The sequence below is a fragment of the Amphiprion ocellaris genome, chromosome 13, assembly GCF_022539595.1.
Source record: "Amphiprion ocellaris isolate individual 3 ecotype Okinawa chromosome 13, ASM2253959v1, whole genome shotgun sequence".
NCBI lineage: Eukaryota > Metazoa > Chordata > Actinopteri > Pomacentridae > Amphiprion > Amphiprion ocellaris.
In genome coordinates, this window is record NC_072778.1 from 34,612,969 (window position 1) to 34,628,021 (window position 15,053).

At 38.8% G+C, this 15,053-nt stretch overlaps 1 protein-coding gene across 2 annotated transcripts in view; it reads right to left on the bottom strand.

Annotated features, from left to right (window-relative positions):
- ctnna1 (catenin (cadherin-associated protein), alpha 1) overlaps positions 1 to 15,053 on the bottom strand; it is an 86,190-nt gene that overhangs the window by 20,751 nt on the left and 50,386 nt on the right. For both annotated transcript variants that reach the window (XM_023284092.3, XM_023284091.3), the window contains exons 10-14: positions 9,716 to 9,808; positions 8,866 to 9,022; positions 7,910 to 8,110; positions 5,344 to 5,495; positions 1,752 to 1,862 (exon numbers count right to left, since the gene is read on the bottom strand). In XM_023284092.3, the coding sequence (XP_023139860.1) occupies positions 1,752 to 1,862; positions 5,344 to 5,495; positions 7,910 to 8,110; positions 8,866 to 9,022; positions 9,716 to 9,808 (714 nt within the window). The remainder of the gene's footprint in view (positions 1 to 1,751; positions 1,863 to 5,343; positions 5,496 to 7,909; positions 8,111 to 8,865; positions 9,023 to 9,715; positions 9,809 to 15,053) is intronic.

A 15,053-nucleotide genomic window follows, 5' to 3' on the forward strand; every position in this document is an offset into this window, starting at 1 on the left:
GAAATAAAGTTTTGTTTAAAAAAAAACAAAAACTCCACCTGCAGAGCGAGTTGAACAGAGCGAGGTGGATGCAGAGCGGAGGCAGTATTTTCAAAGGAAAAGTAAATTCAACAAATGAAACATGACCGACACGGAGAAAACAGTTTGACCGAAATCCTCAAAAGTGTGGCAGCATTTCACGCTTCACAAAACAAAAAACATGCATAACATGTAAGCTTTACAAAAGTGATATGAGATGGAACAGGAGCACCACGGTGATGATGCAGCACCTGAAATGGAAACACGTTGGAGTCTCCGATGAGAATGAAGGAGCTCAACAACAGGTAAGTCACTACATTATCCTATGTTTGTTCCGTTTTACAGTCAGGAAATGTAACGTTAGTCTCTCTGGTAGCTCTCCTGATGCTAGCGTTTGTTTGTTAGCTGATTAATGACAGTGATAGGGCACGTGTGTGTGTGTGTGATACTTTTTATTTCACTTTAATCAGCTTAAGCAGGGTTTGAATATGCTTTATAAATAAACATAACTTGCCCACAATGGTGATAATAATTTAAAGATTAAGCCTCAAGTTTTAATTTTCTCACAAAGTCTGAGTGAAGACACCGGTCTGTGTTGGAGTGAAGCAGGATGAACTGCATTTAGACCAAACAGAGGTTAAAGTAACTTCTTACATCTCAGTTTATGTAATGAAGCATTTTTTATGGTGCTTGTGTGTGTGTGTGTGTGTGTGTGTGTGTGTGTGCGTGCGTGCGTGCGTGCACATGCACTTTGTGTTTTGCTCTTTGGACTACTTACTTGCCTTAACCTAATACTGCAAATAAAACCAGATAACTACTGAGTTGTTGTAAATTGTGCTGTAATACATACTCATACTATCTTTCTTATTTCATGAACAGCAAACAATAACAGGCTTCATGATGAGAAAGACATCATGTCCACAACAGCAAGCAGCTGTCCTGACTGAGAGCATCCTCAACATGATGGTCACTGACACGAGGCTTCTGTCGATGGTTGAAGACGAAGGCTTCGCTACAATGATCTTATTTGCTCTGTCAGTCCAAATCTTCTCTTTCTGAATAAAGCGGCGGAAATTAAAAATGTGTTGTTTTTTTTAATCCGTTTCATCGATTAATCGAAAAAAAATAATCGGCTGATTAATCGATGATTAAAATAATCGTTAGCTGCAGCCCTAGTGCCAAGTCAACTGTGCAGCAACAGTAAGTATGGGGGTGGAGTGTTTGAAAAACAACAACAGCTAACAATGGCCGCATTAACACAACAACGTTATTATTGAATTGACTGTAAATAAATATGCATTTCTACAAATACAAAATTGCATGCAAAATGCGCGAGCTTATACCCTTTTCTCTAAAACTAAATCTTTGTGAAGGAGACATCAACCTCTGTCTTTGGATTAAATAGTACTGCAGGACACATTTCATTATACCAGGCAAGTTAGAACATTTTTTTCTCCAATGCTTTGTCAAACAAACCACTTTGATTTACTCAAGTTGGACTGCAATATTCAACTCAGTAACTGAGGCATATAATACAAGTTAGTAAGTCAATATTTAACCACCATCAAGTGTGTGTTTGTTCTGTGTGGAACCAGTGAAAGCAATTTCCAAGATGGAAAATTCTCATTTCTCACTAGCTATTATTAATGCCAGCTAACAACTAAAGATTTTAGAGGCACTAGATGAGACTCAGGAATGCTGGCAAATAGTATCAGAAACAGAGTACAACTTACGCGTGCACTTTGGCCGGCAATAAGTTGGTCATCCTCTGTCTGCACGCTGGTCCTGCTGCGAACATCAAAGTCTTCAGTCTCAAAGTCAGAGTCATCCAATTCCTCTGGAGTCTGTAATGGGACAACCGAGAAGAAGTGAGTGGCAAAGGAAGAGACAAATCAAGAAGAGACAAAATACTAGGCAGGGGAAAGAGAGAAATGGTAGACAAAGCAGAATAAGGTAGGAAAAAGCAGTTTGTAAGTAAGTGGAGAACATAAAATAATATTGGCACGCTACAACATTGTGAGCACTATTAAATAACAAACCTGCTTACTATCTATGAGAAATGCCTTGATGCTGCCAGCCAAGGCAGCATCAGATAAATGTATCCTTCCCTATAGCTTGGTACAGAAAGTGTAAACACCAAATGAATTTGTAAATCAAGCGTAATGTGCTGCCTGTGCGTTTTGAGAAGGAAAATGAAGGTATGAGCTGGTATGAAACATATTGGGAGCAAAACGCTTCAGAGGCCCATCTGTCGCTGCTATCTGTAGAAAGGCGGGTGAGGCATGAATTGTGTTCTTCTGGAATTTTGTTACTTCATCTCTGATCCTTTAGCTCTTCCCCTGCACCGAATACAAAACAAGCCACGAGCAACAATTTACCATAACTATTAATATTCAAAAGAATTTCTGTCTCAACAGGTCGTGCTTAGGGCAAAATACAACACTGACAGACAGGAAAATGTATTTGCTGGTGATATAGGCACAGGGAAGATTACGTGGACAGATAAAAGTGCATTATCACGCCTGTGCCCCTACTTGTGCTTATCCAGCTGTCTCAATACCTCCCTTCTGTAATGGATTTGGAGCCCTCACATCTAAAAATAGCCGAAGGTCTCTGAACAACCTTACCCTGCTTTATGGAATGTAGAGATGCTCTTGTTCTCAGGGGAATGTGGGTATGGTTTCAGATACAAAGCTGTAGTGACTCACAGGTATCTCTTTCAACCCAGACAATGCTGTTCAGTGGGGCAGAGATATCACCTGCTGTGGCCTGTGCAACAGATAACCTGCAAATGTGGGAGGCTTAGAAATGAAAGCTCATGGTGGGCACCCAATGGGAAATTACTGTAGAGAAGTGACAACAATAGCTTGCAGTTTAATAACAAAAAAAGAAGCACAGTCAATTTATTGCTCTCACAGTAAATGAAATTTTATTTTTCATGCTGTGGTAAAACATAATAATCAATATTTAATCTAGTAATGTCCAGCGTCTCCACTGCGTGTGAGAAAGGTGAAATATCCCATTTCACCTGTGTCACCTGTATGAGGCGTTTACGACCAGATGGTATCTCAAGTGCAATAATTAAGAGAAGACAGGGAGAGAGCTGAAATACCAGTATCATAACAAAGCTAGAAAGCAGGTCTATCCTTATCTACTATTTTTGTCTGCCCTTATAAATACAGACAGGCCAGCTCAGTAGTAGAATCCTACACTGTCATTCTTTTTGTGACATTTTGCTCAAAGCCTCTGTGGATTGAGCAGATTTTTTTTCTTCTTCTTTTAGAACAGAGCCAGCAAAATCACCTTGGGCTGTGATGCACTGCACAAATCATAAGGTAACGACAGCTGCCCCCTGTATCTAACTGTCAGCAGCTCCCTGACTTTGAGACAGTTTCGTGTCTGGGAGGCATATTCTCTGATGTCACTGCAGGTAGGAAAAGGGTTCTATCCGCTTGTCAAATATCTGAGGGACGTCCAGCATTGACTGTCTATGCACCACTTATAGAGGTTAAAGACGTGTCTATCTTAAGGAGACCCGGCCACACACGTGTCTGTTTTGATTTAAGACGAGGTCACTGTGTTGCGCATGCATGTGAGGGTTTATAAAAAGATAGCCAGAGAGTGTACTTGTGCATTTGAGTGGACATGCCCTCTAGAGAAGTCGTCTCATAACCATCTCAACTCCCCTGATTTGGGATGTTTCATATTTCTTTGGATTCAGAGATGAAAATGCCTTGCTTCTCATATAAATTGTGGACTTAAAATATAGGTCTGTCAGCGCAGGGCACTTCTTGATAGGCATGAATGTTTTCTAAGCAATTCTAATAATCTCATTACAAACAACAGCAATTAGTAACAGCTGTGTAGATGCTGCTGGAAATAAGATAACTACAGGGCTAAAAAGCTAAGCCATTTCCTGCTGAATAATAACCACAAATCCTGTGATGACTACCTTTCACACCTGATCAAGAAACCCATGGGAACAGGATAATTTTTTTTTCCAGATAATGAATAAAGTTTCAGTTAAGTCTTATCACTCTCTCCAGCTGTCAGTTAATGGCAGAATGAATCTGACAGATAAATTATACGCAAGCAAGGTCTTTCATAAAACCCCTGTTAGTTTAAGCACACATGCACACCTACGCACATCCATTCATCCACCTGGTAGTGTTCGGGCAACCCCATAGGCCTGGTGTTAACAGCTTAATCAATCTGGATAACAGGAGTGGAGCTGGGGCAGATGGAAATTGAATGTAGTTCTCAGGCTTGCAGTCCAACTAAAGAATGCCAATTAAACTCTCAATCTTAAATCAGTTGCTGATTATAATGCAAATGCTGCATAATGGTCCATCTCTCATTTGTTTTCTTGTCTATGTCTGAGCAGCATTATTAATGGGAGCCCAGGAACAGCACTGCCGTCAACACAAAATGTGATGTCAGGACTAATGATTCCAATTCAAAAGATTAAAGTGTTGAAAATAATGGAAGATGGCATAACACAACCAACCAGCACATTGTAACTCAACACAGCAAGTATATAATTAGGCACTGCTGTATATGAAAAGTGGTTTGAGCAAATCAGCTTACTTCCTATATGAGAAATTAAATTTGGCAGCTTCAAGTTGTTAAGCTCGTTACACTGTAAGGCCTTAAGAACTATACTTTTCTTCCTCTTTACAGAAGCAATGGGTTTTGTTGTCAGCTCATTGTCAGTCAATTAGGTAACGCTTCAATGGTACCCAACTACCATCTGTCGCAGTTATGGTTCTACTCAAGCAAAAGCCATTAACGCACAGACAACTAAGGCGGTTGTTACACTAGATTGCAAGTCTGGTCAATTAGGTCGGCTCATGCCTGAGACAAGTTAATCTCTGGCTTCAAGGACCGCACGTATACAGTTTCTCACATACAATTAAAAGGAGCATCTGGTGCAGAGACCACTCACATACGTTACACTACAGTAACCAAGGACTCCCACAATGTTGTGAAGTATATGGCTACAGTTCAAATGCTTTACATTAAGCTACATCTGTTAATGTCTGTTAATGGTCAATGAAATCTGAGCCTTTACGCAGGATTTGTGTAGCTGTCAGGGGGTTACGGCTTCTTAATTTGATGAAAGGCAAAACTTTACATATACTTAAAAACAAATCTTGAAGCTAAGTAGCATTATTTACACCTGACATCCTGGAACTTCCACTGCTAGGATGTAATACAGACGGGAGACAATCATTAAATCTAAAAAATATGTATACTGCTGCTGCTACTTCAAGCTACTAGTAGGGTGAACATCAACACATTTACAGAAAAATATGTGTAACTTACTCTGATCATAAGGACAGCCTTACGAATGTCCCGAATGCCATCATATACCAGGCGGGATGCATCAATGAACTCATTCTCATCCACAGGTTGTGAGGGATTTGCACTCAGGGCCTCCACTGCAGACTCCACTTGTTCCGTGAACCGTGGCATGACTGAAGCAAAGAGAGGTGAAGGGCGGAAGGAAGCATGGGAAAAGGGAAAAGAGGCAGATAAAAAAAATCAGCCCTAAAATACAGAGAGGAAAATAATATGATTACAGACAGCACAAGGTGAACAGTGCTATACCTCATCAATATTTGAAAAAGACAGAACAACATGTTGCATAAACCCACTCTCTGTAGCTACCACCTCCAACACATAACCAAAACAGAGCCTGTGGGTTTATGAAATCATTGGTACTAAGGTGTGAGAATTCACCATAGCAGTTCACCTTGGTTCAGCTTTGTATTTTATGACATTCCTCTTGAAATTGCAAGTAATCAAAGAATACTTTGACAAAAACCATCAACAGTAAGTCTACAGGAAAAATATTGTTTTGTGAATAATATCTATGACCTCAAAGATATTAATAAGAACTAATTGTGCTTCTTGAAAAAAAAACCTTAAGCTGAACTGAAGATACTCATCTTTGAATGAATAATTAAAAGGTGTAGTGATTAAATTAAACTGACGGATGGGAATTTGCTCTGCTACTCTACTTTCTGCCTTCAGTAGTTTGCTGAAAATATTAAACCAAGCTTAAGAGAACAGATCTTTGATTTGACATAAGAGAAGGCTTCACAAAGCTGTCCCAGTGGGTATGTATTCTTCCCCGCTGACAGTTATAATATATATAACTGCTCTGGACGGTTCTCTGACACATCTGCATTATTATTTCAGATTCAGTATGTAGGATTTAGCCTGCACTGGATATAACAATGTAGATGTGGAGGGAGGAAGCAGCTTGATCAAGAAAGAAAGAGGATTTGATTGTGTGCTTACAGACTCTTTAAACCTGCAGGCTTCAATATATAAATTATGTTATGAAGAATTGTGAGTGTCTGGTCATATTGGGATTTTTACAGTCGGAGACTATTGTCTTTAGTCTTTCACAAACGACTCCTGAAAATCAATTCACAAAGCAGTAACGTTGCATTGCTATCCATGTTAAAAGTAAAGCTTACGAACTTTATGGCTGTCACACATCTTGCAAATAGCTGCTGATGCAGTGACCTCAATATTTGTTTTCACTGTGGTCAATATTTTGCTTTTAAATGAATTACAAATGAAAGGGGAAGATATTTGGACTTTAATTCAGAAAACATTCCAAATAATGAAATGACAAACTCAAGAATTCAAAATTCTTAATCTGGATAACCTTGATCACCTTATTGTCTGACTGAAGTGATAACAACAATCTGTGTGACCAGCACTTACTAGCTCTCTCAGCCTAGAATGAAATGATGCTTGAACTGCAGCCTGCATTTCCTGATTGTTAATATGCCCACCCACAAGAAACCCAAACCATTTCCAAATCTGACAACAATTAATTCTGCCATTTTGTTAGCTTTCTGGTGATGGAAGCGAACAAGCCAATAATATTACATTATGTGGATGTAATAACTTGGGTTAGTATATTTAATTCTGTCTGAAAAGTGAACAGCTACTGCTGTGCAGTCTAGTAATGTCAGTCGAGTCAGAGATTGGATAACAGCGTGGCATATTAAACAGTGCAAAGGCGGAAAATACTCTCAGCTTGAATTCTAGCTGTACTAAAGTTTGCTTTTTGAAATGCCACTAAAACTCAAACTTACAACAACTTGCAAGGTAACAACAGTCAGATTAAGGGCAGACCTCAGAAACAAGTAGGCACATTTCAGCATGGCTTTGGTACAAGACAACGAAGCAGGTATGAAGTGAGCTACCCATCAAGATAGATGGGTCAGGTAATTCAGAGGATGCATTCACACGAGTGCAATGCCCGCCTCATTGACAGGGATGTTTGGCATCTTGTCTCATCACATTGTGCCACCACTCAAGATCCCTGGAGATCCCACCACCTTCTACTTTTATGCAGCATTAGCATTCAATAATTGACACTAGTTAATGAATATAAAGCACAGGTTCTTCCATTTTAAGGCATCCATGAATTTCATTGCACATGTGCAGAATTAATATACAATATGCTACACAAATTCAAAAGTTGAGAAAGTAAAGCAAGTGTATCTAATCAAGAGAAGAAAGAGCTTTCATACACTGCCCTCTAATGCAATTAATATTACTAGAAATAACCGATGGAGGCCTTTTACCGAAATGTTCTATTTCCAATAAAGTTCATTGCAAGTAAATGACAGTGTATGGGAGTTTTCTCTTCTCTTATCTTATGGATATTTCATCCTACACATGTCTACAGGAAACTGTATTTATGCATCTGCCTTTATGCTCAAGATGGTGTCTAACCTCCAACAGTCGTTCTTATCTGAACACCTAACAGCTGCTTCGTAGTATTTAGGTTTAGATGCCAACTACTAGCAGGATTTAACATAAGTTTTCTTTGGTCCATTAGATAATTATGTTTCTGCGGTACCTGTGTCAGTAAGAAGCTTGGTAGCCTCCAAGACCTTCTCTGTGTAGACTCCAGGTTCGTAATTGTCCATTTCAGAAGTGACAACGTGGACAACTCTGGCAGCACGGCCTCGAATTGCCCCAGCAGTACGATCCAAACCATCGACATCCTTTTCTTGCAGAGCGATGACACACTTATTCACATCTTCCAGGATGTGGTTCTCTGGGGACATGAAACAATGTGTGGCTAGTAGTGCATACTTCGTAGTTAAACACGTTGAAAACAACCCTGAATAGCAAGAAATGTAACTAAAATGACATTTTATTTTCTTCCATCCACAGCATGCTTCAGCCAAAGATGAAACATGTCTATAACTAACAAAAAACAAAACAAGCAAAAAACCCCCCACATAGTCATGAAATTCTCAGTCTTCATTCGGTGTTTGCATAGTCCTGAAACTAGAAGGGTCATTGTGGAGCTCTAGTAAATAGTATGGAGGGCTGAAGACAAATTCTCACACTGCTTATTAATGGGGTGCCTGTAAAATGCAAATGTCCACTGTGTAAATTACAGTCCATCCTTGGCTCGAGGTGAGAGAAGTCACTCTGCTTAATGCTTAATGAGAACTCTTTAAGGGTATGCCCGACAAACCATTTGTGTGCTTAAACACGTGACAGGAGGTCAATTTCCCATGTAGTTCTGCTGATGCTTCTGTGCTTTGCTCCGTAGAGCCCAATCAGCCTTGGTACATATGACTCTCTTCAGAAAAAGACTAAAACTGCAGACTGTTTGAAGGTGTTTTATCCCCTAATAAGAATGGTCCTAAATTGTCTGAGCAATCTTAATACTGACCAAAGGGTTGTCTACCAATAAAGCATCCACTGTCTGTTTTTACAATTTAAAAGATCCAGATCAACAGAATGAAACATTTCTTTTGCACCAGCACGACTATGACATGCAAAATAAATACCACTTACCAGACACACAAAGGAAGTCATCAATCGACGTTATGTCATCAACGGCATCAGTGAGGACGCGGACCTGCTTCTCCCACTGCTCCTTGAACAAATCCATATTGTCCTGGGCCACCTTACTGTTGGGCTTGGCAGCAAGGGCCAATGCTGCATTAATCACCTGTAATCACCCAATTACAACCATTAAAGCTCAATTACAGCATAGCCCTCAGCCACAACATTAGCATAGGTTGATTGCACGAAACCCCCTATTCCCCCACCTCAACGTTAGGATTGCATCAGCAGGCAAATTCATTCCTTGGAGTGATCATAGACACTGAGTGCTCTGAAGGACTGAAAGGAGCAAAACTAAGAGCTGCTTGTTTTGGGGGAAGAAACATCTGTGGATATCAAAGCTCAGGATGAATGGAAGTCATTAGATGAGATTAAAAGGAGCAGTAGCAGCATAGTGAAGAGAGCTGGCATGGCCTAGAAGTACAGATGAGGGGCTGGTAATTAGCATGGTAAGGTGTGTGAAAAGCCAAGCTCAGTGATCAAAAGATTGACAAGCAATTCAGATCTTTTATTTGCATTATGATTTATCTGAATTTAACCTTAATTTAAGACCTAATTAAGGTGTGGTACTTGCTAAATGGCAATTTAAAAATGTGGTTATAGAACTAAACGCCTGCACAATAAGAAAAATGCTAGACATGTGATTTTAATCATAGTCCGCTGATGCCTGTAGGTGTAGAAAGACATGTTTTTATATTTAGAAACTCCTTGTGCTAGTATTTAACGACAGTGGTGCAAGCTCTCAAAGATGTTCACAATCAGTGAGCTGGGAAAAAGCTGGGGCAAAACAGCTATGTACCTGGGGGCACAGAGTTTCCAGTTGAGATGCTGCCATGCGGACCAGCTTCACTCCCTCCTCATTGTTGGAAATGGAGCATGCCAGGTTGGCCACCTAAACAGAAAACGCACAGGCAAATCTATTGTTTAGACTCTCACACAGATTTATTCTGAGGAAAACAAAAAAAGCAAAACATAGAAACATAATTAAACTTGGATAAGTTCATTACGGTAGCCTGGTATAGGGATTCTTCTCTATCAGAAATGGAGCAGCTCTGCAATACAACTAATCCCTGTGGAATACAAGCCCACTGCTGAGGATTAATTTATAAAGCTGCTAAAATGATACAATATGATGGCACAGAGGGAGGAACCAGAAAAGAAGGAGGAAAAACAAAAGCAAAGCTATTGAATGAATAGATAAAATAAAAGTTCTGTACCCCCCCCCCCCCCCCCCCCAAAAAAAAAGTAAATTTCACTGCATATAAATATATGTTGTAACTGTTTACTCAAGATGTGGTTCTTCTAGATTGCCTTTACGCTCCTGGAGAAGAAAATATTCCTGACACTTTCAAAAACAGAACAGCAGAATGAGAACTGGAGCGCTGAGCTAAGCAAGTCTTGCTTGCAGCTGTCAACATTTATGGTTTGAGAGTATATTTTCATGTATTGACCAACAAATCAAGCTCTGCTACAATTATTTCTTCATATTCTTGCATCTCCCAGAGTAACATTATGCATGCACTCATATTCACAATAATTTAGGTCAGAGACTTTGAAGATTCCCATTTGTTGGTTGGGATGTGCTGGCAACAATGCTGAAACAGAATGCCTGGGATATAAAGAACTGTGCCAAAATGGGATTATCCAATGGACAGAAAATGTGCTGAAACATTATCAATTACAAAGGCAAAACCAACTCATGACGGCACTATATCAGGAACGGGGACTGCAAGTTTTTTTTCAACAGCTTGGGTCTTATTTTCAGTCATCAATCTGTTATATTTTGCTTGCAATTTTTACAGAGATCTGGGTCACAAAACAACATAAGCAGTAAGACATCTCCCACAATGTAAATAAAATACTACTTTTACCATAATATCTAAAATTGAGAGTGACAGAACTGTCAGTTATGATCATACACTGCACTTAAACACATACATTCACAGCCATATGTCAGATTTAAACAAAACCAAAGCAGACAGCTGCATTTAGAAATCAAGCCAGTGTCCATGATGGCCAGCTTGGACATTAATTTTAATACACTTTTCTTACTTATTTAATAACTTTCTACTCAAAATAAGACAGGAAAACAGGTTTATTTGTAATCTGAGTAATATTTGCATTGCCTGTGTCCTACTCAGGTATACTGGGTTCTGGAATGGGATGGTCTGAGCTGGTAGATAAAATATTACTAAAAAGCACAGAAATGTGGGACATGTCCATAAAATAAGGCATTTTTAAAAAAGGAAAAATGATTTTCCATTAAAGAACTGGTGGCGGAATGCCTCACTGCCTATAAGAGTGGAAGAGTGACTGAGAGTGTGAAAGATCCTCTCCTTCTCAGTCTCTTCAATTCCACAACAAGATACCAGCCCCCACCACAAATTTCCTGAGCAATTTTGCTGATGAGAAGCACTTACTCCACTGCACTAGTGAAGCACTGAAACATTGATATAAACACATTACTATGCAAACACATGCAAGGACCACAGGGAGAACATTCAGTAATCCATGAGGAGGTGTGACAGAGTGGTTACATCAAGAAAAACTGGCACTTTATGGAAAGACCTGTTTTTGCTTTCATGATCTTTCATCGGCTTTAACTGACTCTCACTGTGAACCACTGGGAAAGCAGCCATTTCAGCATGAAGGGACAATGGAGGAAGCTGAACAATGAAATCCTACCCTCAAGTCAACAAATGACATTCTACTTGCAGTACAAAACCATTTAAAGAGTCAGGGGAGGCAGACTTTACAGAGTCTATGCAAACAATTCCCAAAGCACACCTATTTAAACTCTCACTTTCTTTCCACAGAAAAATACAACAGCAGCTTTGTCAAGCTACAAAGACATACCAACATATTATAATCCTTGCATGTCTTCACTTCAACACTAAAGATCCTACAACACAACCCTTCAAACATAAAAGACCATCAATTGCATGCATTTTATTGACAACAACAGACATGCCTCATCATTTAAAATGAGAAAGGATGAGTAATTCTGATATTCTATTTATGCAGATACACAAAAGAAAGAGAATCCTACAAACTATAATTTCATGGTCTTGTCATTCTGTACTATTCTTACCATGCCACCTCTGTAACTCCTTGAAACCTTGGCTATTTTCTTAAATTGCCAACCAAAAAAACACATAAATTTAGTCTGTAAAGCTGCAAAACTATAAAGCCAAATTGAACACTTTAGGCTCAACTGATAAGAGACACTTGGGAGAAATTTGCTAAACAAAAAGTCTCTACATTCTTATCATCAGGCCAGAGCAAGATTTGAAAAACTGCAGCAAAACTAGACTTCTGTTTTTTTTTTCTTTGCCTAATCAAAACCATAAATTAGAGAGTAAGTAACAGCCTTACAAATAATGAATCAGTAAACACTGATGTTATTGAACCCGTTCTTAAAATTCTCAACTGAAACTCTGCCAAATGTGATCCAACAGAAATGAAGCACAGAGAAAGCTACACCCATTTCAGGTGAATGCGTCACACATGGTAACCTTTGAAAAATGTTGCCAGTTGCATTTTTATAACAGATATGGCCTTGTCGCAGTATAGAAAGGTCCAAGGTGGAAAGGTTTAACTAGTAATCAGTGCACTGCTGTAGCGGAAATACCATCTTTGTGAGTCTATGAATAACATAACGGACCTTGTGTAGATTTTAAATGGAGGAAATGACAAAGCTAGTTTGATCAAAACATGTTCCACAACTGTCTCAGTATAGAGACCTTCAAGGTGGCAGGGGGCTAACTATCAATCAGTTCACTGGCTTAGTGGAAATGCTATCAATGTGACTCTATGAATCAGATGATGGACCTTATGTAGATTTTACACATGTGAAAAGACAAAGAGCGCAAAATCAGAAACATGTACTACTACTGCCTCAACATTCCAACAGTATGTAGGTTCAATAAATCACAGTGTCTCTCATATTATGCCACACAAATCATATTCTTCTGTAGAAACATGTTAACAACCACTTTAAATGCTTAGAAGATCCAGAGGAAAAAAAAATCATGGAAGCAAAGCTAAACAGGGGCAGATACCAGATCATAAATATTTCTCTTGGTTGCCAGGAGCAGAGAGGGGACAGGACGGGGAGGGATATAATGTGTTTTGGTAGCTAAAAATGCAATATCATCATCACATTAAATAAATCAGTGGTAAAATTGTGAAGTTGTATTCCTTTTATGGTTTCTCTCCTAATAAAAAAAGGTTGGAAACTTGATAAAACTGTGCCCTGTGATTAAAAACTGACAAGAAATCAGCTTATTCTACATTCTTGTTATATTTTTAATAGAAAAAAATATCTTCCATTATTTTATTACTGCAGGGAAGACATTACATTTGAACATTCATTAGTTCCTAACAAGTTAAATTTTCTGTCCTAATATATTAGGACATATGTTTGTGAAAATGCACGGAGAACAATTTTAGGGCAGTGTTCTGACTGAAATACTGAGTAGGATTCCCCCAGTAAATTCTGGCAATGCTGATTATACTACTCCATTGGATCAGTGCCCCATAGAGGCGTCTCTCCACCTTGACTTATCATCTTGCCCATCTCTGACTTATAGTGGCTTTTTTTATTCCAAAGCTCATAATCACAACACAATGTGCACTCAAAACAAACATCAACTTATCGAAATAACATAAACTAACCCCCTATCTAATGTCACTGCTATCCCTTTGTCTGGTTGAGAGCTTGATGCATGTCAGATTGAATCCATTTCTTTATTCCTTTTATTCTCAGAATATGGGTCAGTCATACTGTGGCTTTCAAACAAATGTGTGTGAACTAATGGGCCACTTGCCGAAGGGCAGCCTACACTTGCACAACTCATGATGTCATACAAACAGAGCCTCAGACTGACAGCTCTTTGCTGTTCCTACCATTGAACAGAGGACATACTGCACATACAGCATATTCATTCCTCATGTGATAAAGAACCAAATATGCTGTTACCTTTCACTTCAGTCATTGCAACTCCATTTATTTACATCTATAGTGCTTGGCAAAGGCTCTCTTCCAGAGCAGTTTATAGCACAGTTCAGTGTGTACTTTGCAGGATGCATTAGCAGGGAAATGTCAACCAATTTCAGTCAGAGGTGAAAGCAAGGAGTTTTACTGTGAATTACCTATTGCTCAGTTGACTGCATTGATGTTGGCTTGCAGTACAGGACTGTTTTTCCTGCAAAATGATAGAATGCTTCACTGTGTGCTTTGCCATTCATATTAGCTTGGGCTAAAAAAGAGAGAATCTAAAATGACAAAAAAACAACATTGGCTGCTCTGAAAAAGCTGACAGTTTCTTCCAAAATGCGGTACGACATGCAGCTTCCACATGTCAGGGCAGATAAAGTACAGTTAACAAGTAACTAGCATAACTACATCAGTTACTGAACAGGTGGTGAGTTTGAAATTTGTGGTTGAACCGCTTTATAAATGAGATCTTAGCTTTAACAATGACCTTTTCAGTACACTCAACTCACAAACACATATATTTGCTTCAGTTTAGGGTAACAAGTATGCCTTCAACTAAGATTAACTCAATTGTGCATCTGCTCTTGTCTCTACTTTGCCTTTGGATGAAATCTTTTCTCCGCTACAAATTACATTTAAACATAAAATTTATTTGCATGTCTTTTCTGTACTGCCATTATCTTGAAATTCCATTAGAATGTGTTAATGACTTTTATACAGTTTAGTGGTGCTTTAATAAAACACAGAAATGAGAACTTACTGTGCCACCATGATTTTTTATCAAAGGGAACACATGCTGTCAAATTTTTGAAAAATTAAGATTCCTTGAGGTTTTTAAACTGTCCACAGTACACAGTTTGCATTACAATGTGTGCTACTGCACTTTCAAGGAATAATGAAAGATCTGAGTTTAATTCATTAGAACTTTGCAGTAACAACTGAACTAAGCTACCAGGCAGATTTAGATAAGTTCAATGCTTAAAACTGAACTACCAGCATGACACAGGGCTGTCTTGTTTTTAATTAACTCATGTCCACTCTACCAGTATCGGCAGCAGTCTGTTTTTCTTAATGAGTGAAAAATGACTATTTGTTGTCCTAAGTTTAGTTAAAACTGAAATGAACAGGCAAAATTGAT